Raw genomic sequence first — 25,673 nt, forward strand, 5'->3', positions numbered from 1 at the left:
CTGGAGAAAACCTAGTTGGTTCCTTGCTAATAGTGTCCTCCACTACTAATGAAACAGCCATTTCTGAACGCATCACTTGGTTTATAATTGGTCTCCTTCGCGCCGTTTTGTGGTCCATTAATTTGTGGGCACTTTTCCTTTTCATCTCCACCCAATAATTTTCTGGCAGACCAGCAGCCAGATGCTACAGTTAGTGGCCTTGGAGCAGACAGGCCAGAGCGATACAAATTGTTACAAATTTCAGGTAGTGTAAATGACGGGCAGAGTTTCTGACGGTCTGACTAATGCAATCCAGATCCACTTTAAGACCACATAAATGTGTGTATGCAACAATCACTTATTAAAGGCAGCAACTTGGGTAGAGCTCAGGAGAGCGTGCAGAGTCTCAGCTGCATGTAATAAACCTGAGTTGGAGTCAGGTCTTGCGGTGCTTTGCCACTTGTGCTTCATGTTGTATTATCATCCTGACAAAAATAAAAACAGCAAGCATCCTGGAGAGTTGATCTGGAGTTGCAAACCCATATGGTTTTCAAGTAACATTTGTTGGAAGCCAAGTAAGCGTTTCAGTCCGAGTTATTCTTTTTTAGCCTCTCTTTCTTCGTTGTTTCATCATTTTCTGCTGTCACACTGCTGCATTGATACTGCTGTCACGTTTTGTCTTAACGGGTTACAGCACTCGCAGCAGGGTGGATAAAGGGGAAGGATAAAGACGACGGATTTCTTTTCATCCTGTAAGATACAATTCATGCCTCTCTTTTACATCTTGTCTGACGCAGACATAAACGGTCTGCTGGTCCTGTAAGCTCCTGCAGAAGAAACCCGATCTGCCTTCCGCCTCTTTGTTTGGACCCTTGTTCCCACACTTAGCGCTGATCCCTCTCCACTACGCTCTGCAGATGTGTGTATTCAGTCACAGCAATTAGTTTAAAAACTTTCTTTTCCAGGAGGAATGTGTGTTCGAGGGGAGCAATTGGGGTTTCCTCTTTGTTTTTACTGACACCAGACAAACCCAACTCATCTCGTGTGGTGGTTTTGGTTCATTTATGCTGCAGCTTCTCTCCCACAAACTCAGATTTTTTTAAAAAGAAACCCTCAAAATTACTGCAAATTCTCTCAAAATTTAAAATGTCTTACAGAACAAATGTATTCCTTGCACCAAGAATGTGGTACTTGCTTGGACTGTGCACATTTCAGCTCTGTCCATCGTGTTTATGATGGAATATTTGTTCTCCTTTCTGCATTGGCACAGAAATGGCGCTGCGTGGAGGAGATCTCGGGGAAGTGGAGGTTACAGAAGTGTAAAAGTGGCTCAAAAGACAGCTCCAGGAAGAGGACGCACAGTCTGAAGCCCCGCAGCAGCTACGACAACAGAGAAAAGGAGTGTGACTGCGAGGATGCTCTGTACAAACCATCTAAAGCCGATCGGCGCTCCCAGCGGCAGTCATCGGGCCAGCGTGAGTTCACGATCACTGTTCTCTCCTAATCTGGTGCAGTCAGTTACATAAAAATGTTATCTAAACAATACAGAACTGCGTATTTACGTATTTAGGATTTTATTTTAATATGTCATAAGAAATCCCACAGCTGGTTTAGATTTTTACTGTTATAATGCTGGTTTTAATGTCTGTTCAGGACTGCTTGAAGAGAGCAGTCAGCAAAAACACCTCGGGCTTGGTTTTAATTTTTAATAATTTCATTTATTATTCATGGTCTGAAAGGAGTCAGATGTTTGTAAGAAGCAAACAACCTTCAACAGGTCTAGTTGTTACTTGATGTGTGAGGTTGTCTTTTTGAATAATGTGGCGCCCTCTATTGTTGCTTTGGCAAAGTGTCTCAGAGTGTTACCAGCTAATTCTAAGATGCATTACTTTGTGAAGTCTTACTACAAACTTATAAAATATGTAAGCTTTAAAAAACACTGAAACAGGACTCATACAGAGTTACAGGGATGAAGCTGTCAGCTACTGACAATCGATTTGTTTAAATGAAAAAGTTAAGAGGAGTAAAGACGTGTTGTTAGGGATGTCATCTAAATGTGATCTACTGTATGGAAACTTCAGCTGGTATTTCTTTGGGAATCACATTGTTGGTACTGAAATGCTCTTTAATACAAGTCCATGTTACCTTTTTGTAATTTTTTGCAGATTTAAGCAGTAAAGAAAACTGAGCAAATTGTGACAAAAATGGTTTATGTTGGGTGGACACGACACTGGTTCATTGTTTGAACTTAGGAGTATTTTTGTGCTCGGATGATCCATAAGTCAGATTTAAAAACCTTAACAAATTTAAAAAAATATCCTCTAGAAAAAGTAAGTTACAAGCACTGAACAGAAAAGAAGTGATAAAGCAGAACTGCCTCTTAAGGCTGAGAAGAAAGTCTGGTTTTCTTTGCAAAACAGCCAAATATTTGAGCTCAGAACCAAGATGGTTTTATCTGATGCCGCTCAGCTCAAGTTTCTTGTATCCTCACAGGTTTTCGCCCTCGCTTTGTCCACACCCGGCCCACCAGATCGCTGTCCGTGGAGTTCGAGGGCCAGATATACGACATCGACCTGCAGGCGGACGACCAGTCAGCCATCCGCCGCCGCATCATCTCCAAACGCCACTACAGCTCCGACGATTCGGAGTTGAACTTAGGTTCTGACGAAGGTTCAGAGGAAATGCTGGCAGATGATACCAACACGGTGGGATACCCGAACTCCCTGAAAGTTACACACAAGTAAGAAAAACCATCCTGCTTGGAATATTCAGTACCTCAGGAGATAACTCAATTAAGCATATTTTATCCTCGTCTGAAGTAGCATTTAGCTTTTTATTTTTGATTTTAGATGTTACATCCTGATGAACGACAGCGTCCACTGTGAGCGAGAAATCTACGAGTCCTCCAGAGCGTGGAAAGACCACAAGAGCTACGTGGACCAGGAGGTGCGCGATGTTTGTTGGGAGTTTTGCCGTGAATGTTTTTCGGAGCGCTGACCTCGCATCGTTTTTCCTCTTAGATTGAACAACTTCAAGGCAAAATCAAGAACCTTCGAGAAGTCAAAGGCCATCTGAAGAGGACGCGACCAGATGAGTGTGACTGTGGAAAGAGGTTATTTGGTTTATTATTACTGTACAAAATGCAAATTAATTATAGTTTCAGGGCCTATACCACAAACACATCATTGTTCTTTCCACCATTTTTAGTCCTTTTCTCTGTTTTTATTAATAGTTTTTACAACAAAGGACTCCGAAACAAGGCGGAAAGACTGAAGAACAGGAATGATCAACTTCATCCGTTTAAGTGAGTTTCTGTCTTCTTTATTTGTGATTTTGCACTTATATAATCTGCAACAGTATGCAGGTAGCGTGCGTTCAGATTTGTTTGTACAACTGTGCAAATGTTGCTCCAGTTCTTGGGCTCTCTGCACGCCAGAGGCTGTAAAAATTGTATCTCATCGCTGACTAGAATATCAGAAGTGTCCGTAGCGTGATGCATTGATGGTGTTTATTATCCTCCCAGGTTTCTGAAGAAGCATGCCATCTATAAATTTCATTAAATGTTTTTGTTCCTGAACGGAGTTGAAATGATAAAGCAGATGTTTGGCAGTGGCTCTGTTTTCATGTGTGCGTCTGGAAGCGATTGGGCTGCGTGGAAAAAACGGAATGAATCAACCAAAGGGGAAAAAGATCATCGAGTCCCTGAAAACGCTGTGATCAGCTTGCACCAGGAAACGCTGGGATCGCAATCACACCAATGCGAAACAGCTGGGGGTTTTTTCAACGTTGCCTGTTGTTTGTTAAGGCAGGAGAGAGAGAGGACAGTGGCTCAGATGTCATCCTAAAGAAAACCTGCCACAGGAAGAGCTTAAACATAAAACAGGCTGTGCACACGGGGCCTTCTGGAAGTCCCCTTTGAGTCTTTCATTACTGCGGTTACCGTCACCAGAGAGGGCAGGGGCTGATGTCACGTTTGAATCACAATTTAGGAAAATCTGTCGTGTTTCTGTGCGACAGGGAAGCCGCCCACGAAATCGACGCGAAGGCCCAGTTGTACAACGAGATCCGCCGGAGGAAGAAGGAGAGGAAGGAGAAGAAACGCCAGAGGAAAGGAGACGACTGCAGCCTGCCAGGCCTCACCTGCTTCACACACAACAACGACCACTGGCAGACCGCTCCCTTCTGGACACGTGCGTAGTCTCAGCCCAGAGCTTCTCCAGTCCCGGCGACCGTGTCCCGGTGGTCCCGGTGGTGACGGTGTCCTCTCTTTTCGCAGTGGGCGGGTTCTGTGCGTGCACCAGCTCCAACAACAACACCTACTGGTGCCTGAGAACCATCAACGAGACCCACAACACGCTCTTCTGCGAGTTCTCCACCGGCTTCCTCGAGTACTTCGATCTCAACAGTGACCCCTACCAGGTGGGCGCAGATCTGTGTGATGTGATTCAGTGAGCCACTTTTATTAACGGGGTCTGAACGCACTATTAACAGTATATTTTAGTAGCTTCATGATAAAAATTATCACCATGAAAACGAATATTTTCCCTTGTAGACTTGAGTTTTGTTGGTGCCACATGGTTCACAAAAACCTGAAAGAAAGGCACATCGCCCACTGCCACATGCCAAATTAAAAAGAAAAAAGATTTCAGTCACTTTGTCAGCACTTAAACTGTGTTGGGAGTGACTCTCAGCTACTACCACATCAGAGTTTAGCTCTGCGTCTGTAAAAGTGACTGAGTCGCAGCCATTTTTGGGTTTGCTCAGGTTGATGAATCAGTTGTAGATGTACATACAATAGTTACTTTTTAAAAGTTTCACTCAAATCCTTTCTATTTGCTAATAGAGAAACATAGACTCAAGCAGTTACATCATCTTCCACCTTTCATAGCTGTGGGCAATAACTTAAATATACAAACATGCAGGAAAACAGTTAATATAATTACAAAAAGCTCACCTTTCACTAGAATCTATCTTTGGAAGACGTATGAATATAAAGGCTGCTGTTTGGAATATTTTGTGTGGATAATTAAGTTTGTGTTGTGTTTTAAGTGTTAATATCAGTCCTTGAAATGTGTTAAAAGCCTTCCGAACAACCTTCTGGTATTAAACGAAGACGTGTGATTGTGCTGACTTTGCAGCTGACCAACGTGGTGTTTTCGGTGGATCAGGAGGTCCTGAGCTCGCTCCACGCTCAGCTCATGGAGATGAGGAGCTGCCAAGGCTACAAGCAGTGCAGCCCTCGCCCTAAAGGCTTGGACGCAGGTGAGAACAGTCCCTCCTGTTGGGCGGGCTTTGAGTGGGACGTTCGGACAGGTCGACTGGTTGTAGTGGTAGCCCCCCCCACCGATGACTGAAACAGATTCTGTTGAAAGAATTTGTGGTTTTACGCGCAAAAAATTTTGCGTTATTGTAATCTAATGATGGATTTCAGTTCCTGTCCTCTGCTGTGAGTCTGTTTCAGTTTGGATGGTGTGTGTTTCACATACCTGCATGCTGCATGTGTTTGGGAATGATCCACTCAGTAATGGATGCATAAATTTCAAACGGACATTTGTTTTTTTTATTTTTTATTTATACTGAGACTTGTGTTTAACATTTTGTTCACCGTAACGCACACACAGCCTGACCTCTCTTTCAGCTCTGGATCTTCTCCTCCTGAGTCTGTTTTACGGTTTATGACCTGGCTTTGAGTCGCTGCAGTCGAGCCTGCCGTTCTCGGTGGGTGCAGGCGTCTCCGTAATGCACGTGGTTAATAAGTCGTGTCACGGGGACGTAAAAGCCCGCAGCGTTGCTGTGCGGCTTGAACCGGCCGCTCCGTTTATGACCTGAGGAGTAAAAACTTTCGTGCCTTTAATTACCCGTCTGAGAGCGGAGCACGAGAGCAGCTGCACTGCGCAAAGAAAACTTGATTTTGTTTCAGTCCTGGCCTGCTGGAGCTGAGTCTGAAGCCCGCCAACACGTGTCCCGAAACAGCCTAAAATCTTCTACTTTCACCAAACCAAATGCCAGCTCCTTCAACCAGTAAAACTGCTGTTGTGGTTACACTTAGGGATGTTTTTGTTGGCGAAAAAACCCTTTATAACCTCATGTATTTGCTTTGAAGGGGGAAAACCTGTTGAACTCATCAGATCATTTTTTTCATTTGAAATCAGTCCCTACTTTTCTTGTTTTCTTCTTTTCATCTCCGAATGTCTTTCCTTCTGTTTATTCTTTTTTTTCCCTCCTCCCCCCGTCGTTCCTCATAACGAGTTTCTCCGTAGCGAGTAGCAGCCGTGCATGAAGAACGCCTCGGTGTGACTGATCTGTTTCCCCCACATCCCTTTGACTCCAAGCATTAACAATCGATTGCTTTTATTTTTTCCGATCAGGAGGTAAAGATGGAGGAAGCTATGAGCCACACAGGTATCCGCCAAGTTTTGTTTTCTTCCTCTTCAGCAGCTTTTTGTTGTTAATTTTCTTTAACACCTGCATGGGCCGAATTGCATCATTCCCACTAATCCATCCATCCATCCATGGAGTGCTGATGCTTCATCTGTGGCTGCATGCTGGGAACATGCTAACAAGTCCTACAGACTTTTTATTTTTCTCACTTCTGTGTACACAATTCATCTGCTTTATCTGCAGCCACTTGAAACATGTAATCAGCTCAGATACCTCGTAAAGAAAGAACAGTTTAGTTTATGGAGAGAGGTGCTGCTTTAACTCAAACATTCAAAGCATTTTAGTGGCAAAGCATGATTTTTTCCATCATCCTTCTCATTGCTTAAAAGGTCAAAGCGGTAGTCCAGATATTTTAAAACTGGGTTCAGTGGAAAGTTTATGAACGATTAGTATTGTACCTGTTTTTGGAGAAATAGTTTAACTTTGAACAGCAGGTCTGAGCAGGGCCAAAAAGAAAGTGGATTAAAACGACTCCAGCTGCTAAAATGTTATTATTTTTACTACACGCTCATTCTGGCAGAAAGGATGTAATATTCCTGACGTAGTTCTATGTGAATAATCATGAAATGAGCACGATTTAATAAATGGTGTTCACAAGAAGAGTTATCTACAGTAGGTAAGATGATTATTTGCAGCCTCTGCACAGAACCCTGTTTCAAAAGCTCTGAACTGCAGCTTTAAGGAACAGGTTGACACTTTGGGGAATAAGTAAATGAGATGATTGAAAGCGCGTTTCTCTCTGTGTGTTAAATGTCGTCTCTGTCGGGCAGAAACCTCATATCCAAAAATTTCCAGTTTTCAGGTAATGGGGGGGAAAATGGGGGGTAACTTAATTAAACCCTGTGTGGTCGTAAGCTCTTTTTCACGGCATAGTCATCCAGAAAAACTCGGACAGATATGAAATGTGACCATAAAGTTAATTTATGCAAAACATGAAAATGATGTAACGTGGAGATAGGAGGGGTTTTTTGCCCGACAGACGATTTACAACAAAGACTCATCTATGAAGCACAACTGAAGCTCATTTAGATTTTAGGATTAAAAAAAGAACAGAGTACATGTTTATAGAGAGAATGTGTTGGCTTTCTGAAGTCATTTTATTGGCTTCTGTGGTGCTGGTTAGCAGATATAATATCTGATATTTTGTTGTTTTTTTTGCTTTGAGAAAGGCAGACTCATGCTAAGCTAACATCATCCGAACGTAGCTTTATATGTAAGACAGACATGAGAGGATAATCAGTCATCTCATTAAGCTTTGAATAAAAATCCAACCTTTGTTGCCCCCAAAATGTGAAACTCTTCCTTTTCCACGTCGACACAAGCAACCTCGTTGCAGTGTTCCAGCGTTACGTGACGTTAGGAGTAGCTCTCATCTCCACCCGTGGCCATTTGTTAGAGGTAGAAACGGACTCGCCGGACCGGGTGCTAATCTCTTGACCTCTCTGGCACCTGCTTACCAGGCGACAGCAGCATCGAAAGCGGTCAAAGAGGAGGCCGAGCCTGTCCTTCCTGTGAGTCTCTCAGTTTCTAGCTGTAGTTCCAGGAGCTCTGATCACACCAGGACAGCCACCCAAAACCACACTGATGCACTTTTCTTTTTTTTTTTTTCTTGCAGACCTTCAACTTTAATTTCTGCTTTTGCTGTGGGTTCACTTTGTTTCTTCAGGTTTTGTTTATTTTCTGGGGACAAACCATTTAGCTGCAACTTTCTCGTATTTCTGAGCACTTTCCTTTTATTTTCCCTCTGCTTTATATTCCAGGTTACGTGACTTTGCCATCATATATTTAATTTGCAGCTTAGTGTGTTAGTTTATGATGGATCAGTAAATATTTTTTTCCGTTTCAGTCTGTCTTTCTAATGTAAATTAGCGAAAAGGGCAGCATGTTTGCACTTCTCCTGGCTTCAGCTCAGTGTGAGTGCTGTTTATCTGCAGCTGCTTTCAACTGTGTGTGTGTGTGTGTGTGTGTGTGTGTGTGTGTGTGTGTGTGTGTGTGTGTCGCCTGCTGTAGTCAGAACCAGAAGCTGGGCACGGCTGCATGTCTTAAGAAGAGCTCGTCCTTCTTTTTGCTCCAGAAACCCTAAAGTCGTGTTTTTTTCTTTTCCTCTGGCAGCACTCAGCCGGCATGGGACGGACGACAGGGTTAAGCTGCCCAACCTGACCGATGAGGAGGTGAACTGGCAGGCTCTGGAGGACTTGTATAGCATAAACGAAAGCCTGTATGAATGTAGGCCTGACTACAGCCCCAGCCCAGACAACTGGGCTAACTTCCAGAAGGACGTAGATAAAATGTTTGCACTGAGACACGTTTTAAACCGAAACAACCAAACCCAAACGCTCGACAACTCCACCCTGCCAGAGCTGGGCTCTGGGGCCGGGGGTGGAGGCCTCGAAGAGGGCAGCGGGGAAGAGCTGGCCTCCACCGGCGACGTCTGGTCGGGCCCGGTCGCCACCCCCGTCCCCAGCAGAACGCCACCGGCACTGCCCACACCGGGAAAGCAACTGGATCCCGCTGCGAACGACCTCCCCGAGAGCAGCGCCGTGCGCAGACTCGGGGGGTCGGCTCCGTCGGGCAGAGCGGAGGTCGCCTTCCGGAGCGACGTGCGGCAGCTGGAGGAGATGGAGGAGGAGGAGACGTTCAGTGGGAACGGAATGACAGAGCTGGAGACGCAACATGGCGCCATCATGCGTACTCACACCAGCCTGCAAGCCCAACTAGAACCCAAGCTCGAAGGGGCCAACAGCCCACACGGTCCCGGCCACAGGCTGGACCCTGACGAAGAGGACATTTTCCAGGCCCAAGGCTTCATCCCTTTCTACCCGCAGAGCCTGAGGCCGAAGGTGCAGGCCAGAACCCCCACCCAGACTGTCGGGGTGATGCTGAACGCCCCCCCTCAGCCGTCTCTGCCCCTCAGCTTGGACTACGAGGGCAGCGGCTGTGACTTGGCGCTATATAAATAACTGAATTGAAACCCTCCAATCAGACCCTCTGAGGCAGGCTGAGAGCTCCTGGTTGCCATAGTGACAGACGCTGCAGCCTCAGTCAGTCAGTTGTATGATAAGTATTAAAACTGTTTATATATTTTTTTTTTACTGGTGCCTGCATTTATTAGTAAACATTACTAATAAATGTAAACAGCTGTACATATAAATATTAGTATAAAAATAAAAGCCTTCAGGCAGCTGAATGTCAGAGTTGGTTTTAAAGATTATTTCCATACAGATACATTGATGTTTATTAATATTTAATAAAGTGTTTTTATTAAGCAGTGAGGTGAAAGGATGAATGATGTTACTGTAAACCGTTAACTTTAAGATCCAAAATGCACTTAGTTTCCACATCAGGTTTTTGTTTTTTCTTTGCCAAAACAAAAGAACTCAATTCTGCTGTTTGGAGGGAAACCAACAGAATAGACATTTGTTCAAATAAACTCCATTTTGTACTTTCAGTTTATCAGCGTGGCAGTGATTCAAGTTCAGACAATCAAGTTTCTGGGTAAGAAAACACCGAAAATGTTTACTGTGCAACGTTAATGATGTTGTTTGAATGATGGTTTTGAAGGCTAGAGCGCAAATGGATGAATGTAACTGAAAACGGTAGTTTGTAGAAATGGCATCAGAACAGCTTTAAAATACTGTCTTTTATCAGATTTCACAAAAACATCTGAATAACTGGTTTAAGGAAGGCCGAGACGCTGGTAATAAAACCGTTTCAAACTCAAACAAGTTGGTTTTTTTCAGGGTTTTTGTTTTTTAATGACAAATATCAAGTATTCAAGGCATTTGTAAACCAAGTGTTCACAAACATCGATTCGACTTTCGCTCCCGGGGAACAAAAAGCAACGGCCGACCTTCACATCAAGTCCTCTGTGCTCGCCGTTCAGACGTCTGGAGAGCTGGACGCTGACGCAGCAGGTGAACTGTAAAGTCAGACGTCAGTGCAAACGTTGTGTAGCTGTTTGATTTATTTGTCTCAACGGCAGAAGGCTGTTTCGTCTGCAGATGCAGCTAAGAGAATCGGGACAACCAGGCTGAAGCTCAAGTTTACAGTTCAACTGTGTGACAATGTAGAGAACAGTACAGATAAAGAGGACATTCTGAGTGGCATAAATCAGGCATTTCTATTTGATCAGTGAAGCCCCCAATGACACAATAAATAAAATTTCACAACCCTTCTCCCTCCCAACATGAAATAACGTCAGCCCGATTAATGTGGTTAATACTATTCATTGTTTTTTTCTTTATCTTAAAGTCTAATTAACTACAATGTCATGGGTTAGTTCATAAATACACCTCTAGCTACATGTGAGCTCTATAATACGCTTCATTTGTTTTTTTTTATTTACAAAACAATCACTTCTGAATACATGCTTCGAATAGCCTTTACCACTGAACGACTTTCACCATCACTCCGGACCAAAACTGGTAACTTTTTAAATTGTAATTCACAGCATTAGACTCCTCGTTTGTTTGCAAGTGCTTAAATAAAAGCAAATCAAACTATAAATAAACATTTGGCTTTTAAAATGTGACAAGGTGGACTTTTTGTGTTTGTTAGATATCTGATATCACAGCCCAAGAAGCATCATTACAATTTTAAAGTTGAATAGAAAGAAAAAAAATTAAAGCAAATTTCTCTGAACATGAACTTTACCACCAAAGAAATACTTTAACACCACACTTTCTGCCTGCAAATTTAAAATTAAACTGCTTGATTTTCTTTTTTTATAGTCCAGGAAGTCTCAACTTTGGCAGCACATATCACATAATCCTCTGTCCACTAGATGGCGACACACACCCGAAGAAAATGGACTCGTCAGATTTTTCTTGCTGATGTTTTGAGTCATGCTTGCAGAGCCAAATCTTTAAAAGTCTAAACAGCTAAACAACTACTATGTACATCTGATGACCACTAGATTACACTACAAAGCCAAAAGGATGCATCTCATAGTTTGAAGGAGTTTGTTTTACAAAGGGATGAAAATAAACCACATTCGGGACTCATTTTCAAACCTGCTTTCACATCTTCAGGACCTACAGTAGCTTCAGCACTAAGTCAGAACGGATTTCTGTTTTCGTCGCCTTGTTTGCCACTTGGTTAATAATAAAGCGCGCCGTTGTTTCGTCGGTGCTTTTCTGATTCGAGCTACATGTTGCAAAGGCGCTGGGAAACGGTCGTAACTTGAGATCTGCGACAGCCGCTTCCAGTTACAAAAGTTGAGGGCAGAAAAGCAAGTGTTGTCGCAGTTACTGGCTTTTTTTTTTTTTTTTCTGTAGCGAGCGTTAAACCCTGACAGCTAGCTTTGTGTACTGGACTGGCCGAAACAGCCCGAGAGGCACTGTTAAGGACACAGAAGTATTTGTTGGGAAAAATAAAAACACAGACGAGAGGATCGCTCTGCTGTGGGAAAGCGAGATAAGTTTGTGTGTGACACAAGAGGAGGTACACAGAGGGAGCTGTATGCAGACTTTTGCATAGTGCAGGTTTGTCTGTTGTGCTTTAGACGCCATGTTGATGACTCACCTGTCTGTACAGAGATTCTAATGCCCCGCCCATTACCAGTAGCACCATTAAATGTTCTTACACCGTCCAAACCGTGACGTGGAGTGTGGCTGCAGCTGATGGTACGTCTCTCCAGCTCCCGTTTGTGTGAACGATGAGCAGCCCTTTTAGGTACAGTGGGCCCCACTTGTGTCTCTGCCTGCCGGTCGGTGCGAAGCAGACGCCGCGCTGTGCAGAAACCCAAACAGGAAGGCACGATGAGGAACCCCGGGGAGGTGGGCGTGCGTTCAGACGTGGGCTGAGCCTCGGTGGTGATACGGCAGCAGGACGGGGGGAGTTATTGCTTTGAGGGCGTTGCCGGGGCAGCTGAAGCTGCTGCGGCCGCGGTCGAGCCGCAGCGCCGCCGGCGGGTCGGGCCGCGGCGGGATGAACACGGGGCAGGAGCGTGTGCGGGCGTGGCTCTTCTGGCCCCCGGCATGGCAGATGAGTTCGCTGACGGTGCCCAGCGGAGGAAGGCGCTGGCGCCAGCGCTCGGCCCGCGCCTCCTTGTGCTTGATTGAGTACCAGGTGAGGAAGATGAAGATGAAGCCGACGAACTTGAGGCTGGCGGCCAGGCCGAAGTAGACAAAGCGCAGCGAGGTAACGTCGTACTCCCAGCAGGAGCCGTGCACGCCGCAGTCCTGCTGCCACAGCATGCAGGTGGTGTCGATCACAGCACCGAAGTAGATGGGTGTGGGGATGTAGGCTGAGGAAGGAGAGTTGCAACAAAACCTTTTACTCACTGCCAGGAAACTAAGGAAACACATGAACAGAATTATTGTCCTTATTTATAAACTAGTTTTGGGCAAAATAGCTGCTATATATTTACATCATGACCCTGTTGACTAAACATTTATTGAACTACAAGGCCTGGAAATGTCAAATTCTATTACAGCAGCTCCAAAATCCTAATGAAGTATAACAACTTTAAGAATAAACAGAGATTTTTTTTTCTGTTTTTTGACTTAGTTTTGTAATAAAAATGTGCCTCAGCTTCAGGATTAAGTCTGATGTCAGTGTGCCTAATAAATCTTTATAATATGAAATATGAAACTCTTGGTTTCCACCACCTGGTGGCAGCATTTAGTCTGAGTTGGGCCTGATCTCACTGAGTGAAGGCTTTGATGAGCAGCTTTGTGTTCAGTGGAGATATGGAGCTGATCAGAGGCAGGCTGCAGCTTCTCTATAACACAACACAAAGGGTGACAGAAGTTCATACAGAGCTGCTGTACTGCTGTCAGTGAGGTGAAGCATGAAGGGAGGAAGTGTTATTGTAGGCGTGTGAACGGGAACTGCTCAGGAAGCTCGACTTACTGTAATTCATTACAGGTTTTTAAAAACTTTCCCAAAGTTGGGTTAACAATTAAACAACTTTATGAACAGGAACGTACCGAGAGTTCGGAGCAAAACAAACTGCATCCCGAGTGCGAAAGGCCTCTCTTGTTCATCGACAGACCTAAAGAGAAACAAAAGATCAGTTTCGCTGCACCGAACTTGGACGATGAGCCGAGTCGGTTCCTTACCTGAGCGTGACGATTATGGCGGAGGGCTGAGCGCACGCGGTGATGAGTGTAACGATGAAGAGGAAGATGAGGAAGGGGATGAGTGTGTTGCAGGTTCGGTCACACTTCCCTGATATGGCGTAGCCGTTCTCGTTCAGGTACGTTTTGACGATGACCAGCTGGAGCTGGTTGACCTGGCCGCCGGAGGACGGCGTGATGACCTGTCTGCTCTGCACGCAGCCGCAGTCCGTGTAGTTCCTGATCTGTGGTCAGAGCAACAATATTTCATCGTTTTCTGCAGTCTTTTGGACCGAGCGGGTATCTGACGGGAGAAACAGGAAGTATGCAGATTTAGCTGTCCTCACCCCGGTGCTGTCGTTGCCCACAATGCTGCATCCAGCCAGGCAGGGGTTGAAGTAGGTGATGCCATCGGAGCCGCAGACCGGAGCGTACTCGTGGATCCGGCAGCCACAGTTTACGTTGCAACTACCCGTCAGGTTCCTGTGGGTCATGGTCAGCGTCGGACTGCAGAAACAAAGAATACGACAGAACTATTTTTATTTACAATTCTAGAAAGCAGAAAACTTGATTTGGAAAACCAAGGAACTGTGAAACTGAAATAATTTCATTTAAAGAACTTTATAGCAGAAATAAAGTGTCACTTCTAAAAATGTCTTCAGTTGTTTTACAGACTTCTTATTAATCTGAGGCTCAGATTTCCTCCTTCATCCTTTACTGTGTGAGATAACTGATCTGCAGACAGGAGGAAGGGACAAACTCATTCACTGGGGTTCCCAGGCGCTGTGGGAACAGTTCCTGTAAGTAAAACAGGATCCTGGCTTTGTCCAAACCAGACGCAGTGGAGCGTGGCCCAGGTTTGCTCTGCTAAGCTTTGCCCTGAGCAGTACGGAACAGTCCGGGACAGAAAACCCAACAGTGATGGGGTCACACATCCCACACATCCCTGAACATTTCTGATCTGATAATCAGATGTTTAAGCAGGACCAGTTTTGTCATTTCATATACTTTCGGGTTGCGTACACTGCCAGTTTATATTCATCATGTGTGCTTCTAAATTTAGCAGATAATTTAACAGAATCATCAACATTCTCACATCAGCTGTCAGCGGGGCTTCCGATTTACTCGTGTTGAAATATCAGTGACACCTTTACGACCGTGTGTGTGTGTGTGTGTGTGTTTGAGTAAAATAAATTGGCTTCAGTACCACTGGACTGCAAACTTCCTGAACACATTTCATCCAGTACATCACAGAAGAAAAATAAACCATCTGAAAAGAAAAAAAGGAACAAAAGAAATATTTGCCAAAGTAAAAGTTTTTAGGTAAATTTAATAAGTCTGAACAAAGTAAATAAGGTATTAAAAGCCTAGTTAAAGTAAACAACTAATAATTTACTTAGTTAATAACAAAATGACCAACAGATACAAACAAATAGTCATTATTTATCAAAGAAAAATAAATAATTCTGTAAGCAAGCAAATGTAAACAAAAACAAAGTAATTAAAAAGTAGGATGTAAATATAAAAGAAAGAAAAAAACAATTTAACTACTGTTCCCGTCTTCTTAAACATTTCAGGTTTTTGACTAAATTATTTAAAAAAAAAGCTAATTTCAGACATAATTAAGTAACAAAGTAATTATCTTTTATATAAAAAAAATAACCAAAATAAACAACTAAGAAGGAACTAATAATCTAAAAAGTGAAATAATTTATTTAAGTGTTCCTTAAACAAATAAGGAACCAAAAATAGCTAAGCAAAAGCGTTATTAAATAGTTAAAAAGTAACCAAGTAAAAAGTGATTAAGTAACTAATTAAATCACCCAGAAGGAGAGAAGGAGAACTTTATAACAGAAACGGGCAGCAGGAAACGACGGGTTACGTCTGCTGCAGCTTTTAATTAAGTCCGAGCCCGGCACAACAATCAGGCAGCTGCTCCAGAGACCGCAGACGGACGGACTGTTTAAGAACATTATGGAAGCTGACAGGCCTCTTGGCTCTGTCATTTTTTATCAGCTTGTTAGTGAAGCAGAGCCACGTGTGAACCTGAGGAGGAGTGCAGACAAGCAGGAGGAAGGCTGGTTTGTCCCTTCCTCTGTGAAACTGATATATTCATGCCTCTTTTTGTGTCTGTGTGGCGGGATTAGGATGTGTTTGTGCATCTTGAGCTGATGGGTAAAACACACAGAGACCATTTTAGCATTTGTTGTTGTCTTCGTACAGTTTCCAATTAAATATATAATTTAAAGGCTTTATAAATGATTGCATTCTGTCTGCAAACAGTGCGATGAGTGACGATGTTACTACAGTAGATGTATGACACAATCTGGGTTTTTTTTGCACCATCCAAGGTCAGAGATGATGCCTCCGTGTTCATGTGACACATCGCACGACGGCCTGCTAACTGCGCCGCACGTTCAGAAATAGAGGTGGCGGAGTGATTCACCGGGACTACGAGAGCAGATGCGAGTGTTGCTAATTAATCGTTCACGCTGCCACACAATGCCACAACGCGTGAGGATGACGGGACCGGTGACAGCATCCTGAGCCCACACAGATGCAGCTTACAAAATGATTCACGCTGTTTATCTCTCACACACCTGAGAGAAATCTGACAAAAACAGATTTCACCTGTTCAAACTGCTCTGGCACAAACTAAACGAACATGTAAATGAAAGAAACGGATGAAGTGGTGGGTTTCTCCTCACCCGGTGGTGTAGGGTATGTTGATGCCTCCCAGGTTGATACTCTCGCAGCCCACGATGAAGAGCGTGGAGAAGCAGAGCAGAGACACCCCGCTGCAGATCATGGCCAGCTTCGCCGACTCCCTCGCCCCGAGCTTCAGCTTCTTGATGATGTAGCCCCCCAGCACGATGCCTACGCCGGCGCTTGGCACGATGATTAGACCTGTGAAGACGGCAGGGGGACAGGGAACGCCGGTGAGATGAAGGAAGAGCTGCGGACAGTTCGGGAAGCAAAGGAAAAAAACAAAAAAAACGTGTCTGGAGATGTGACCAAGCATTCCCTTTCAGGCTAAGATCATCCTGTGTTGGGAAAGGATGAAGCAGAAGCTATTTTGGTAAACCCTAAAAAAGAAAAAATAATAAGTCAGTTATGGGATATCACTCTCAGAGTGTGTTGTGAATGACTCAGCTACTACCACGTCAAATTTTACCTCAGTATCTGTAAAACTGACTGAGTTGCAGTCATTTCTGTGGTTTTTTGGATTAGCTGGCTGTGACTCCAAAAGGTAATTAGTTGTAGATCTCCATCTAATGATCAAAATGGTCCATTAAAAACCATCCAGTTGTTCGGAGATATTTCGCTAACAGACAAACACACACGGTCTGCCTTCTCCGTTTGGCAGCAGGCGATATTCTGATTCACAGAATGTTAGTCTGAGCACATTCACATGAACACCACGTGAGCTTGTTAATAGAAAAAACAAAAATAAAAAACCTGCGTGGAGTTTAGCTGATTTAAATAGAAAAAGTCAGCATGACTTCCACTAAATAAGCCAAGAGTGGAAGGACTTCATTTACCAGAACAGGCTCTGCTGTATCAGTGCAACAGGGGGAGGGTTAGCAGTGAGTCATGTCAGGCTACGACACGTGCAACAAGTCCTCTGGAGCCACTCGAACTGACAGGGCGAAAACAGGCGGCACTACGAGTAAGACGGACCAGGCGCCGATTGCCATCGGGGCAGAAATTATGGCTCAGAGCGGCAGCACGTGGCAGCCCTCGAGTTCGCTCACAGAAAAGATGGGGTCAGTGGACGGTCCTCAGAAAGAGCATCGGCAGAGAAATGATAAAAGCACAAAGAAGTGTCATTTGGCTGTGTGGACAAAGGGAGAGACAAAGCACACTTAGTGACAGACTGGACTATATTATTATCATGGAAGTGCACGTTTCTGTGCTGAAACCATGTGTTTTCTGCAACACAACCTCAGATGTTATACCCACTCTGACACACACACACACACACACAAACACTATCATGTGGGATTAAATGGTTTAAAGATCTCATCTGGATTAACAACTTCGCCGACATTAATGCGAGAGGTTTTTCAGATGATGCCCTGCAGACGTCCTAGAAACGAATAACGGACGCCTCAGAGAAACGCAATAAACAACGACAGGACTGAAAGGTGCAATTTCGAAAGAGACAGAGAGAGAGCGCCGAGCAAAGTGTGTGTGTGTGTGTGGGGGGGGGGGTCGAGGTTAAACCTGTGGCTGAGAGGGGCGTGTGCGATGTGTTACAGCTCTATTCCTGCAGCGAGGTTTAACGAACACAGCAGCTCCTTAACCCGGCAGGAAACAGGTGGTAATTCATGTGGCTGCATTCTTCACCTTCACCTTCCTTTGGTTCATCAGACTCTGAGGCTATCAAAGCTAATTCAAGATACTAAAAACTTCACTTTATGACAACAAAAGTAGTGTTAAAATGTTGCTGGAAACAAGCTGTAGTTACCGTCCTGAATATTTACAGAAACTGCTGTTAAACTTAGTTAACCAGGCTTACCTCACTAATGCTAATCACAATTAAAAAATGGTTTAAAATGTAGAATGTTAAATCATTTTGTCTTCATTTTACTAAAATAGTAAACTCCTATGTTACAGTAGAGCTGTGTTTCTCTCACAACAATGTTAATTACACTAAAGTTACAAAACAATGAATGAATGAATGAATGAATGAATCTAACCACCTAACAGAGTTTTGTTTCACGCACATATCCATGTTAGACACAACTCATTTATTTTTATTTAAGGTCTTGAAGAAACAAATTGAACTTTCTGTGATATGCCTCACTTTACCCTTCGTAAATAAAAGTTAAGCTATGATCTGGTTGATTTTTGGTCATACTGTTTTTTTTTCCAATCAGGTTCTTTTTTGTTCAAACACTTTTGTTAAACTAATCCTCAAAACATTGGTTTTGTTTTATTTTGATGATTACTGGCCAGTGATTAAGCCGTATTTTACAAAAAAACATGAATTGCAGTTGAGTTTGTGACCCCAACACTGTTGGACCATTTCATTAATGCAATCAAATGAGACAAGTTTTAAAAAAATATTTTTATTTCCCTCTATAACCTTGATTATTTAGTTAATAAGAAATAACGCACACATAAAATGCACCTAACATAAGAGCCCTGAACACTAATTTAATTAGTGAAACTGATACATTTTGTACTGAATATAATATGTTCTTAAATAGGAACACTAAATCAGTAGATTAAATATTAGTACCAACTGACAAGTACTAAAATATTCGTTCACTTTCTTTCTTTCCTGATCAAGAAAAGGACTAAAACCAAAACCTCTTATTCTTCAGTTTCCCTGACGATGTTTGATGTGTTGTTCTGTAAATATGAAATTCTGATGCTTAAAACTTTCTAAATTTGACTCTAAAGTCAATCATTGTTTGGTAAAAAAGACAAACAAAAAAAACGACCAAACGCCTTTTTGTCCCCCAATCATAAAGAAAATGTCCATCTGTCCTGGTCCTCATCAACAGGAGTGCCCTCACCCCCCCTCTCGCCTCCAACCATCATCACAATCAAGTGACTTGGCAGCATTTTGGTAGCCACGGCAACCGCGCCACCCGTTTGCTCTTACCCTTTGTATCTTGGCAACAGTTGGACGTATTGTGTACGTTTCTGTGTTTTTGAAGCAACCATGTTAGCCAGAAAACAATAACGCACACGCTTTTCAAAGCCATAATTAAGGGTTCAGTCACTTCTTACAGTAATAATCTGCCGGCAGATTAGTTGCTCGTTAGCAACACTGGCTCATGCACGACTGAGGGATTAGGCTGCATCTTTGAGCCCCATGGAAACTGTAGAGTGCAACAAACTGCAGAACGGAACGTGTCATGTTCTGACAGCGTTTACCAGGAAATACAACCCAGCAGGATGCAATGACTCGCCACACCGTTAATGGATGAACCTGAACACTGAACATCTGTGATGGCATTTATTTACCATTTCTGATATTTCACACACCGATAGAATGACAAAAAAAGAGATGCATCCTTTTTGGCTTCTTGTTAAAGAAACCACCAGTACCATTCAGACCATATAGCAGAACAGCCTTCATGTCAGACTCCCACACATCCTTGATGGTGGCCCACAGGGGACAATTTCTGTGCTCGCTCACAAGCAACTCAAACACAACACTGACTTAAAATGCATTGCCGTAACATTTGTAAAAAAAAAGCCGTAAAAAAAGCTTTAAAAGACTGAAGCACGCTACGTTAAGCTCTAAAAGTCACCAAGAACATTAGGGAATGGAGCACTGAAGATTAAAAGAAACGGGGTTTACCTGTGTATATGCTGGCGTTGGAGGCGGGGATGCCGAACTGAGACTCGATGAACTTGGGAATGAAGGTGATGAAGGCCGTGACGATGGCACACTCAGCCGTGTAGGACAGGCTGACAAACAGGAACGTCATGTTGCTGAGGATTCTCAGCGCCGCCTTGGGGAGGTCTGTGGGGGGGGGGGACAAGAACAGAAACATGTTGATATCATCACGGTGTAATTAAACCCAGCCAGCCAGCTTCTACCCAAACATTTAAAAAAAAAAAAAGTATTAGAGAAAATAGAAACCTGAAAAGAAAAAAAGCTGCATTTCTGAGCTAAACAAACCTAACAAGAGCAACACACAACAACGCAGTCGATCGTGTCTCATTAGTCTGGGTAGACATTTTTGTTTCACGCAACAATGAAGAAGCAAATAAGACTTGAACACGCAAATCTTGCTTGATGTTTATGTCGAATATTATAAAGCTATTAAATTAAGCAACACAGTCTTTTTCACTTCCAGTCTGTGCCAATCCCCCCCCCCCCGCCATAAAAAAAATTAGGACAACCGTGCCCTTTATGTCTGCTTGAGGGTAGTGTCCATGTGATGATGACACCCTGATGCAGAATGTCCTCACATTTGGTCACTACAGAAAGTAAATAAATAAATAAAAAGCCCCGCGGTCCGACGGTTCGTACGTTTCTGCTGCGGGGCAGAACAAACCAGCTCCAGCTTCTGCCCTGACGAAGCGCTTGTAGGGATTTTGCTTGTTTTCAGAAGCGAAGCCTCTTACTGCCGGGGGGAAATCAAACAATCGTTACCAACCGATCGACTGCTTTCCAAGTCTATTCAACAACTCGACACGGTGTCGGCTCGTATCAGGAAAAAGCTTTACATACAATTTCCCAAATTAAAAAAAAAAAAAAACAGACTTCAAGTTATTTAGCAATAAAGTAAATTTTCCATCATCCATTTTTTAACGTGCGCACGAACTCGTCTGGGAAAGTGTGTGTTGATAAGAACAAATATGTTAAAAATGCTTTTCTGCCTATTTTCTGCACTGGAGAATGCAAGGCTGCATATTTTTGTCAAGACTGGTCAAAGGAATCCCGATTCTTCATGGACAGACACATTTTATCACTTCTAAGGTCAGACATTCTTCACCTTTGGTCCAATTTTCATGGAAATCCATCCTTTTTTTTAGTTTTGAGTGCATGTAGAAGACAAATAAATCGTCTCATCTAACCTGCCTACTCTTAAATCTGAGGAGACCGAATTATTGGGTTATGTAAAACATGCATGTCTGTCAGGCTAATTAATGCCTCTGTTTCAAGGAAAAGCATTCGTTAGCGTGTGTTGTCTGCATTTTGAGGATTTTCTGTGAGGATTTTCCTTTCCTTTCGACGTGTCAGATCGTAAAAGAAGCAGATGTGAAGCTATTTTTTTTATTACTGCAGGTTTTTATTTGAGGTTGGCTTCAAGCCTTTGCTGGTATTTAATTGAATTCATCAGTGAATTGCTCCCTGGGTCACTGGCTGCAAAAAAATAATCAATTCACCTCAACCCAAAGTTTTTATTTAACTTAAGTCCACAGGACTTGTAAACTAAATCAAACCTCATCTGAAGGTCTTTTGTAGTCAAACTTTTTCATGCCAGAAATGCTATGGGCAAAGATTTGTTTGGTCCTTCTTTATCTTAAATTAACCTTTATTTCTTTATTAAATTATACAGAAAGAAAGGAGCCATGTTAAACTGCTACAGGATCTTACTTTAACCTTAAGCTAACATCCAGAATGCAGCTCATTTTATTACAGTCTAAAGAAAAAGCACAATAATTATATTTAAAACTGAGACAAAGTGCTTCATCTTTGAAGTTATGGCATTTTGAGGATAAAATCATTTCACAACACGAGACATTTTGACCACTAAAGGTCATGTGTGCAACCTCTGTATGACAACAGGTCTGCCTTTAAATCTCCTCGCCAATGAAACAAAGTCACCGATGCGTTCGAACTCTTTCACGCCGACAGGTATATGATTTCACGAGTCATTGGACAGAATGAGGTTCTTCACAGTCCGCACGCATCTCAAATTCAAGCTGCCGCTTTTCCAAATTTCTCGTGTAGTTTCAGCACGGGTTATTGTTGGAGCACACGGAGCAAAGCATCGAAAAACACGACTGTTACCAGTCCGGTTTGTTCAATTATTTACTATTATTAGAACTACTTATATAGAGAGGCAGGAACTGAAGTGATTCATGTTTGTAATTCACTAAAAAAGAAAATAACACAAAGGCAGGAAATGGCTTGTGAAAAATTGCTTTCATCAAGAATATCAATAACAGTGATTTGTTTTATCGTCTCTTCTCTGCTGTGTAAAGATGTGTGGCCTCTTATAATGCTAAAACTTTTAGTAGGGGATGGCAGATCATTTAACGGCAAACAATTGCCATCTCAAGCTTTAACTTATGAGCGCAGATAAGCCTCGTCAAGGGGTGAGAAAAAAAAACATTATGGCTTTGTAGTCATGAGACAATCACGAGCAAACACAACAAAGGACAGCAGGGACAGCAGGGACAACAGAACAGTCATGAAGGATGTCAAGAGGCTTGTTATTGCCTTTCATTCTAGAGATTATTAGGAAGCTGACCAGTCTGACTGCGTGACATAATGCTTTGATTCAGGAATGGGCCTCCCTGAACTAATTCAACCATCTTATTGCCAGCGTGGAAACATCGGAGGCCTCCATCAGTGTGATCCCTGATCAAAAGTAAGAATAAAACACAGGCAGTAATCATTTCATTCCTGGGAGTCCCGCTGTAATCTCGTCTGGAGTACTGGAACAGATGGCCAAATCCTGCTGGCATCTGCAGCAGCTGCTTTCTCAACCAGACAGATCTCTGACTCATAAAAGTCACCAAACTTTACTTTCTGTTCGAATTTCTTTGGTGACTCAAAGGTGCTTGATCCGCCAGGTTCTCCAGTACTGAGACAGTTCATAAATATTCTCTGCAGTGCTGCGCAAGAACACAAATCAGCATTTTTTATAAAGGTTGCTGATATTTTCTGGAAACTGAGCAAAGCTGGAAATTAACTTGAACTGAGCGGCAATGTTCACAAGAAGTTGATCAACTTTGGTATTTATGAAGAAGAGCTTTAGCAATATTTCCCCTTAATGACTTATCTGCTGTCACTTATATCACGTCACTGTGTAGAAATCTGACTTACTGATAAAATGTACATCTTTATCCGTGTTTTAAATACAGCCAATAAAACAAAGACTTGTGCCTAAACCATCACACTGAGAGCTTATGTCAAGTTGCGCCCGCACCCTGAAGAAGTGCGTGCCAAGCCACAGAGCGAGTCCAGATCTTATATTGCAAGTTTGGTGGGAAAAAGCCAACAAACAGACATTTCTCCACCTCCAACCCCCTCTCCCTGACTGATCGTCTCTGCAGCCGTCTCACGACGGTATTAAAACAATCTCTAATGAAATGTGTCAAAAGAAAAATGACTGCTTTAATAAGCGGCACCTTCAGAGGGTCGGGACACACTGGTACTGTAGGTTCTCCACGCCCGAAGCTATGATGTCTTTACAAAAGCTCACGGCTGATCCATTTTATTTTTCATTTTCCAAAATGTCACATAACACGCTACCTCAGCACGAATAAAGACGGTTCTGAAAGGAACAGCAAAACAAACCTGTTTCATCCTTTGACACTTATAACAATCTAAGATAACTTGATGTGAATACAAACACCAACACTGCCAGCAGGTGATGGAGATCTCATAAAATGTGTTTTACCGCAAAGACAGAAAATGTTGCCCTGATTTAAAATGGTTTACTGTATTTTCCTTTAACATACATAGCGCTGAGCCAGACTGATTCCTTGTATTCATCTGAAGAGCAGTACTGGATCTTTATCAAACTTAAGTTATCCAAAAGCCACAAAAGGTGTGCCTCGTGAATCTGTTTAAGACCTAGTTTTTGTAAAGTGGGTGAGAATGTAACTGATGCATCTTTAAAGCCTTATGCTGATGACTCACTTGTTTATTGTTGTGCCAACACTGTTGATCTCTGGAGTCTGATATTTGATCGTCTGAAGTTTGCGCCACGATTCGCATTTGTTCCCTCCCAAATTGGTATTGAATGACAGCTAAATTAAGGGGATGTTGTTCAGAAACAAAAAGTGTCAGCAGTTTTTCCTTCCATTAAATCCACACAAGGCACCCTCCCCCACTGAATTTATGTCTTCCTATATATGAATGCCTCTGTTAGCTCTCCACAGATGCTGGATGCAGTTTATCATGAAGCGCTAAGATTCATAACAGGGCGTAAACCCCTCACTCACCGCTGCACTTTGTACTTTCAGGCTAACCGGCCGTCAGAGTCCACGCACAGACTTTGAATTGGGATCATTTCATTTACAAATCCATCCTTGGTTTTCTGCCAACATATTTATCCTCCAATACGTCACATAAACAAAGCAGCTACAGCCTCTTCACAGTCCTTCATTACTTTAACCAGTCCCTCAGTTTGTACAGAACTAAAAAAAAGGCAACTTCCTCCTCTGCTCTTTATCTTAAAACATGACCTGAAGTTCTCCAGCTTGATTCCATTAAGAGATTTTAAATTTGTTTGAGGAAAACAAAACAAAACGACCTAATTGGAAACCCATTTTTTTGCATTTTTTCCTGCTTTTGTTTGATACTATTAAACATTGTATGCATGGCTTTTGTTTAGCTTGAGAATCAGACCCTGTGTCTCAGTGACATTACCTGTACAAACAAAGGTAAAGCTTAAAAAAAGAAAGAAAGATTGTCTTGACAGTTGGCAGTTTATAATTGCTAATGAAAAACTTGTTAAATACAAAGTTTGTTCTGCGTGTTCAGAACCAGTGAAGAATTGAACATGATAATTCATACGGAAGTCTTGAGTCGAACAGTAAACGCTCAGTTGAGCGCAGTCACACACCAGCTGAAAAGACTGCCTCTGCATTTCCAATCCCGCGAGGTAATTAATCACTAACTGAGATGTGGTTATGATGCACTGTGTCAGCAGTCATTTTCCTGTGCTTTTCAACCTTTCGAGGGAAACTGCTTTCTCTCAGCAGCAGACCAAAGGTCTGGAACATTCCACAATCAGAAGTTTGTCCCTCTGACATACATTACTGAAAACATCTGGTGTTAGTGTTTTTCAGTGTTTGCTTGTGATATGAAGGGCAACAAAAAAAAAGAAAAAATCTTGTGAAAGCAGCCACTTTTCAGCAGCATATCTTTCACAGAAAATGCTGAATTTGTGCCACAGACAAACAAGCAAACCTCAACAGCCGAGTGAGCAGCGATCTGACGAAGCTGTGATGCATTCACACCGCGTGCATCTCCGAGACAAAGCGCTGTTTTGACTGCCCTGGTTGTGCACAGAAGCATTAATTTGAGTGCGTGGAGCCACGCTAAATACATGTTTGAATTTGCACGGAATAATGTGTGGGGCAGGAAAACAAGAAAGCTGCTTTCATTTTCTTTTTTTTTAGCTGTGCTATGCAGCCTGTCTACTCCTGTGTGTGGAAATGTGACTGAGGTCCCCTGAGAGCTAATTTAAAAGAGAACCATGAGCAGAAACGAGACAAGAGGAAACTGGGAAACACCGAAGCAGGAGAGAGCTCATCAGGGGAAAACTGGGAGATTCCTGGTATATCAAGCTCAGAAAAGACTTCCAGCAGATGCAAATAGGTGCCTTTTTATCATCATTTACTTATGTTAACAGAGTCCAATATTCTTCATCTGTGTTTACACTCATCCATCATCAATCAATTATATCTATACAGGATATCTCTGTGAAGCTTCTGTAATTGGATAAAATGACTAATCCCCAACATTGAGTGGATTAT

At 42.8% G+C, this 25,673-nt stretch overlaps 2 protein-coding genes across 9 annotated transcripts in view; one reads left to right on the top strand and one right to left on the bottom strand.

Annotated features, from left to right (window-relative positions):
• The window catches only part of sulf1 (sulfatase 1), a 74,912-nt gene extending 64,770 nt beyond the window's left edge, over positions 1-10,142 (top strand). For 4 of the 5 annotated variants that reach the window (XM_025003814.2, XM_017406598.3, XM_025003815.2 and 1 more), the window contains 9 exons: positions 1,250-1,454; positions 2,473-2,719; positions 2,829-2,925; positions 3,000-3,091; positions 3,212-3,283; positions 3,997-4,169; positions 4,256-4,398; positions 5,118-5,241; positions 8,533-10,142. In XM_025003814.2, the coding sequence (XP_024859582.1) occupies positions 1,250-1,454; positions 2,473-2,719; positions 2,829-2,925; positions 3,000-3,091; positions 3,212-3,283; positions 3,997-4,169; positions 4,256-4,398; positions 5,118-5,241; positions 8,533-9,380 (2,001 nt within the window). In that variant the 3' untranslated portion in view covers positions 9,381-10,142. Of the gene's footprint in view, positions 1-1,249; positions 1,455-2,472; positions 2,720-2,828; positions 2,926-2,999; positions 3,092-3,211; positions 3,284-3,996; positions 4,170-4,255; positions 4,399-5,117; positions 5,242-6,347; positions 6,382-8,532 lie in introns of all 5 variants that reach the window. The other variant, XM_037973195.1, reaches the window with a different exon arrangement.
• A 1,532-nt stretch (positions 10,143-11,674) lies between these two features.
• The window catches only part of LOC108230414 (solute carrier organic anion transporter family member 5A1), a 32,843-nt gene continuing 18,844 nt past the window's right edge, over positions 11,675-25,673 (bottom strand). For all 4 annotated transcript variants that reach the window (XM_025003817.2, XM_025003818.2, XM_017406602.3 and 1 more), the window contains exons 5-10: positions 19,804-19,968; positions 16,190-16,388; positions 13,829-13,988; positions 13,485-13,726; positions 13,353-13,417; positions 11,675-12,667 (exon numbers count right to left, since the gene is read on the bottom strand). In XM_025003817.2, the coding sequence (XP_024859585.1) occupies positions 12,210-12,667; positions 13,353-13,417; positions 13,485-13,726; positions 13,829-13,988; positions 16,190-16,388; positions 19,804-19,968 (1,289 nt within the window). In that variant the 3' untranslated portion in view covers positions 11,675-12,209. The remainder of the gene's footprint in view (positions 12,668-13,352; positions 13,418-13,484; positions 13,727-13,828; positions 13,989-16,189; positions 16,389-19,803; positions 19,969-25,673) is intronic.

Source organism: Kryptolebias marmoratus, linkage group LG21 (assembly GCF_001649575.2).
Source record: "Kryptolebias marmoratus isolate JLee-2015 linkage group LG21, ASM164957v2, whole genome shotgun sequence".
NCBI lineage: Eukaryota > Metazoa > Chordata > Actinopteri > Cyprinodontiformes > Rivulidae > Kryptolebias > Kryptolebias marmoratus.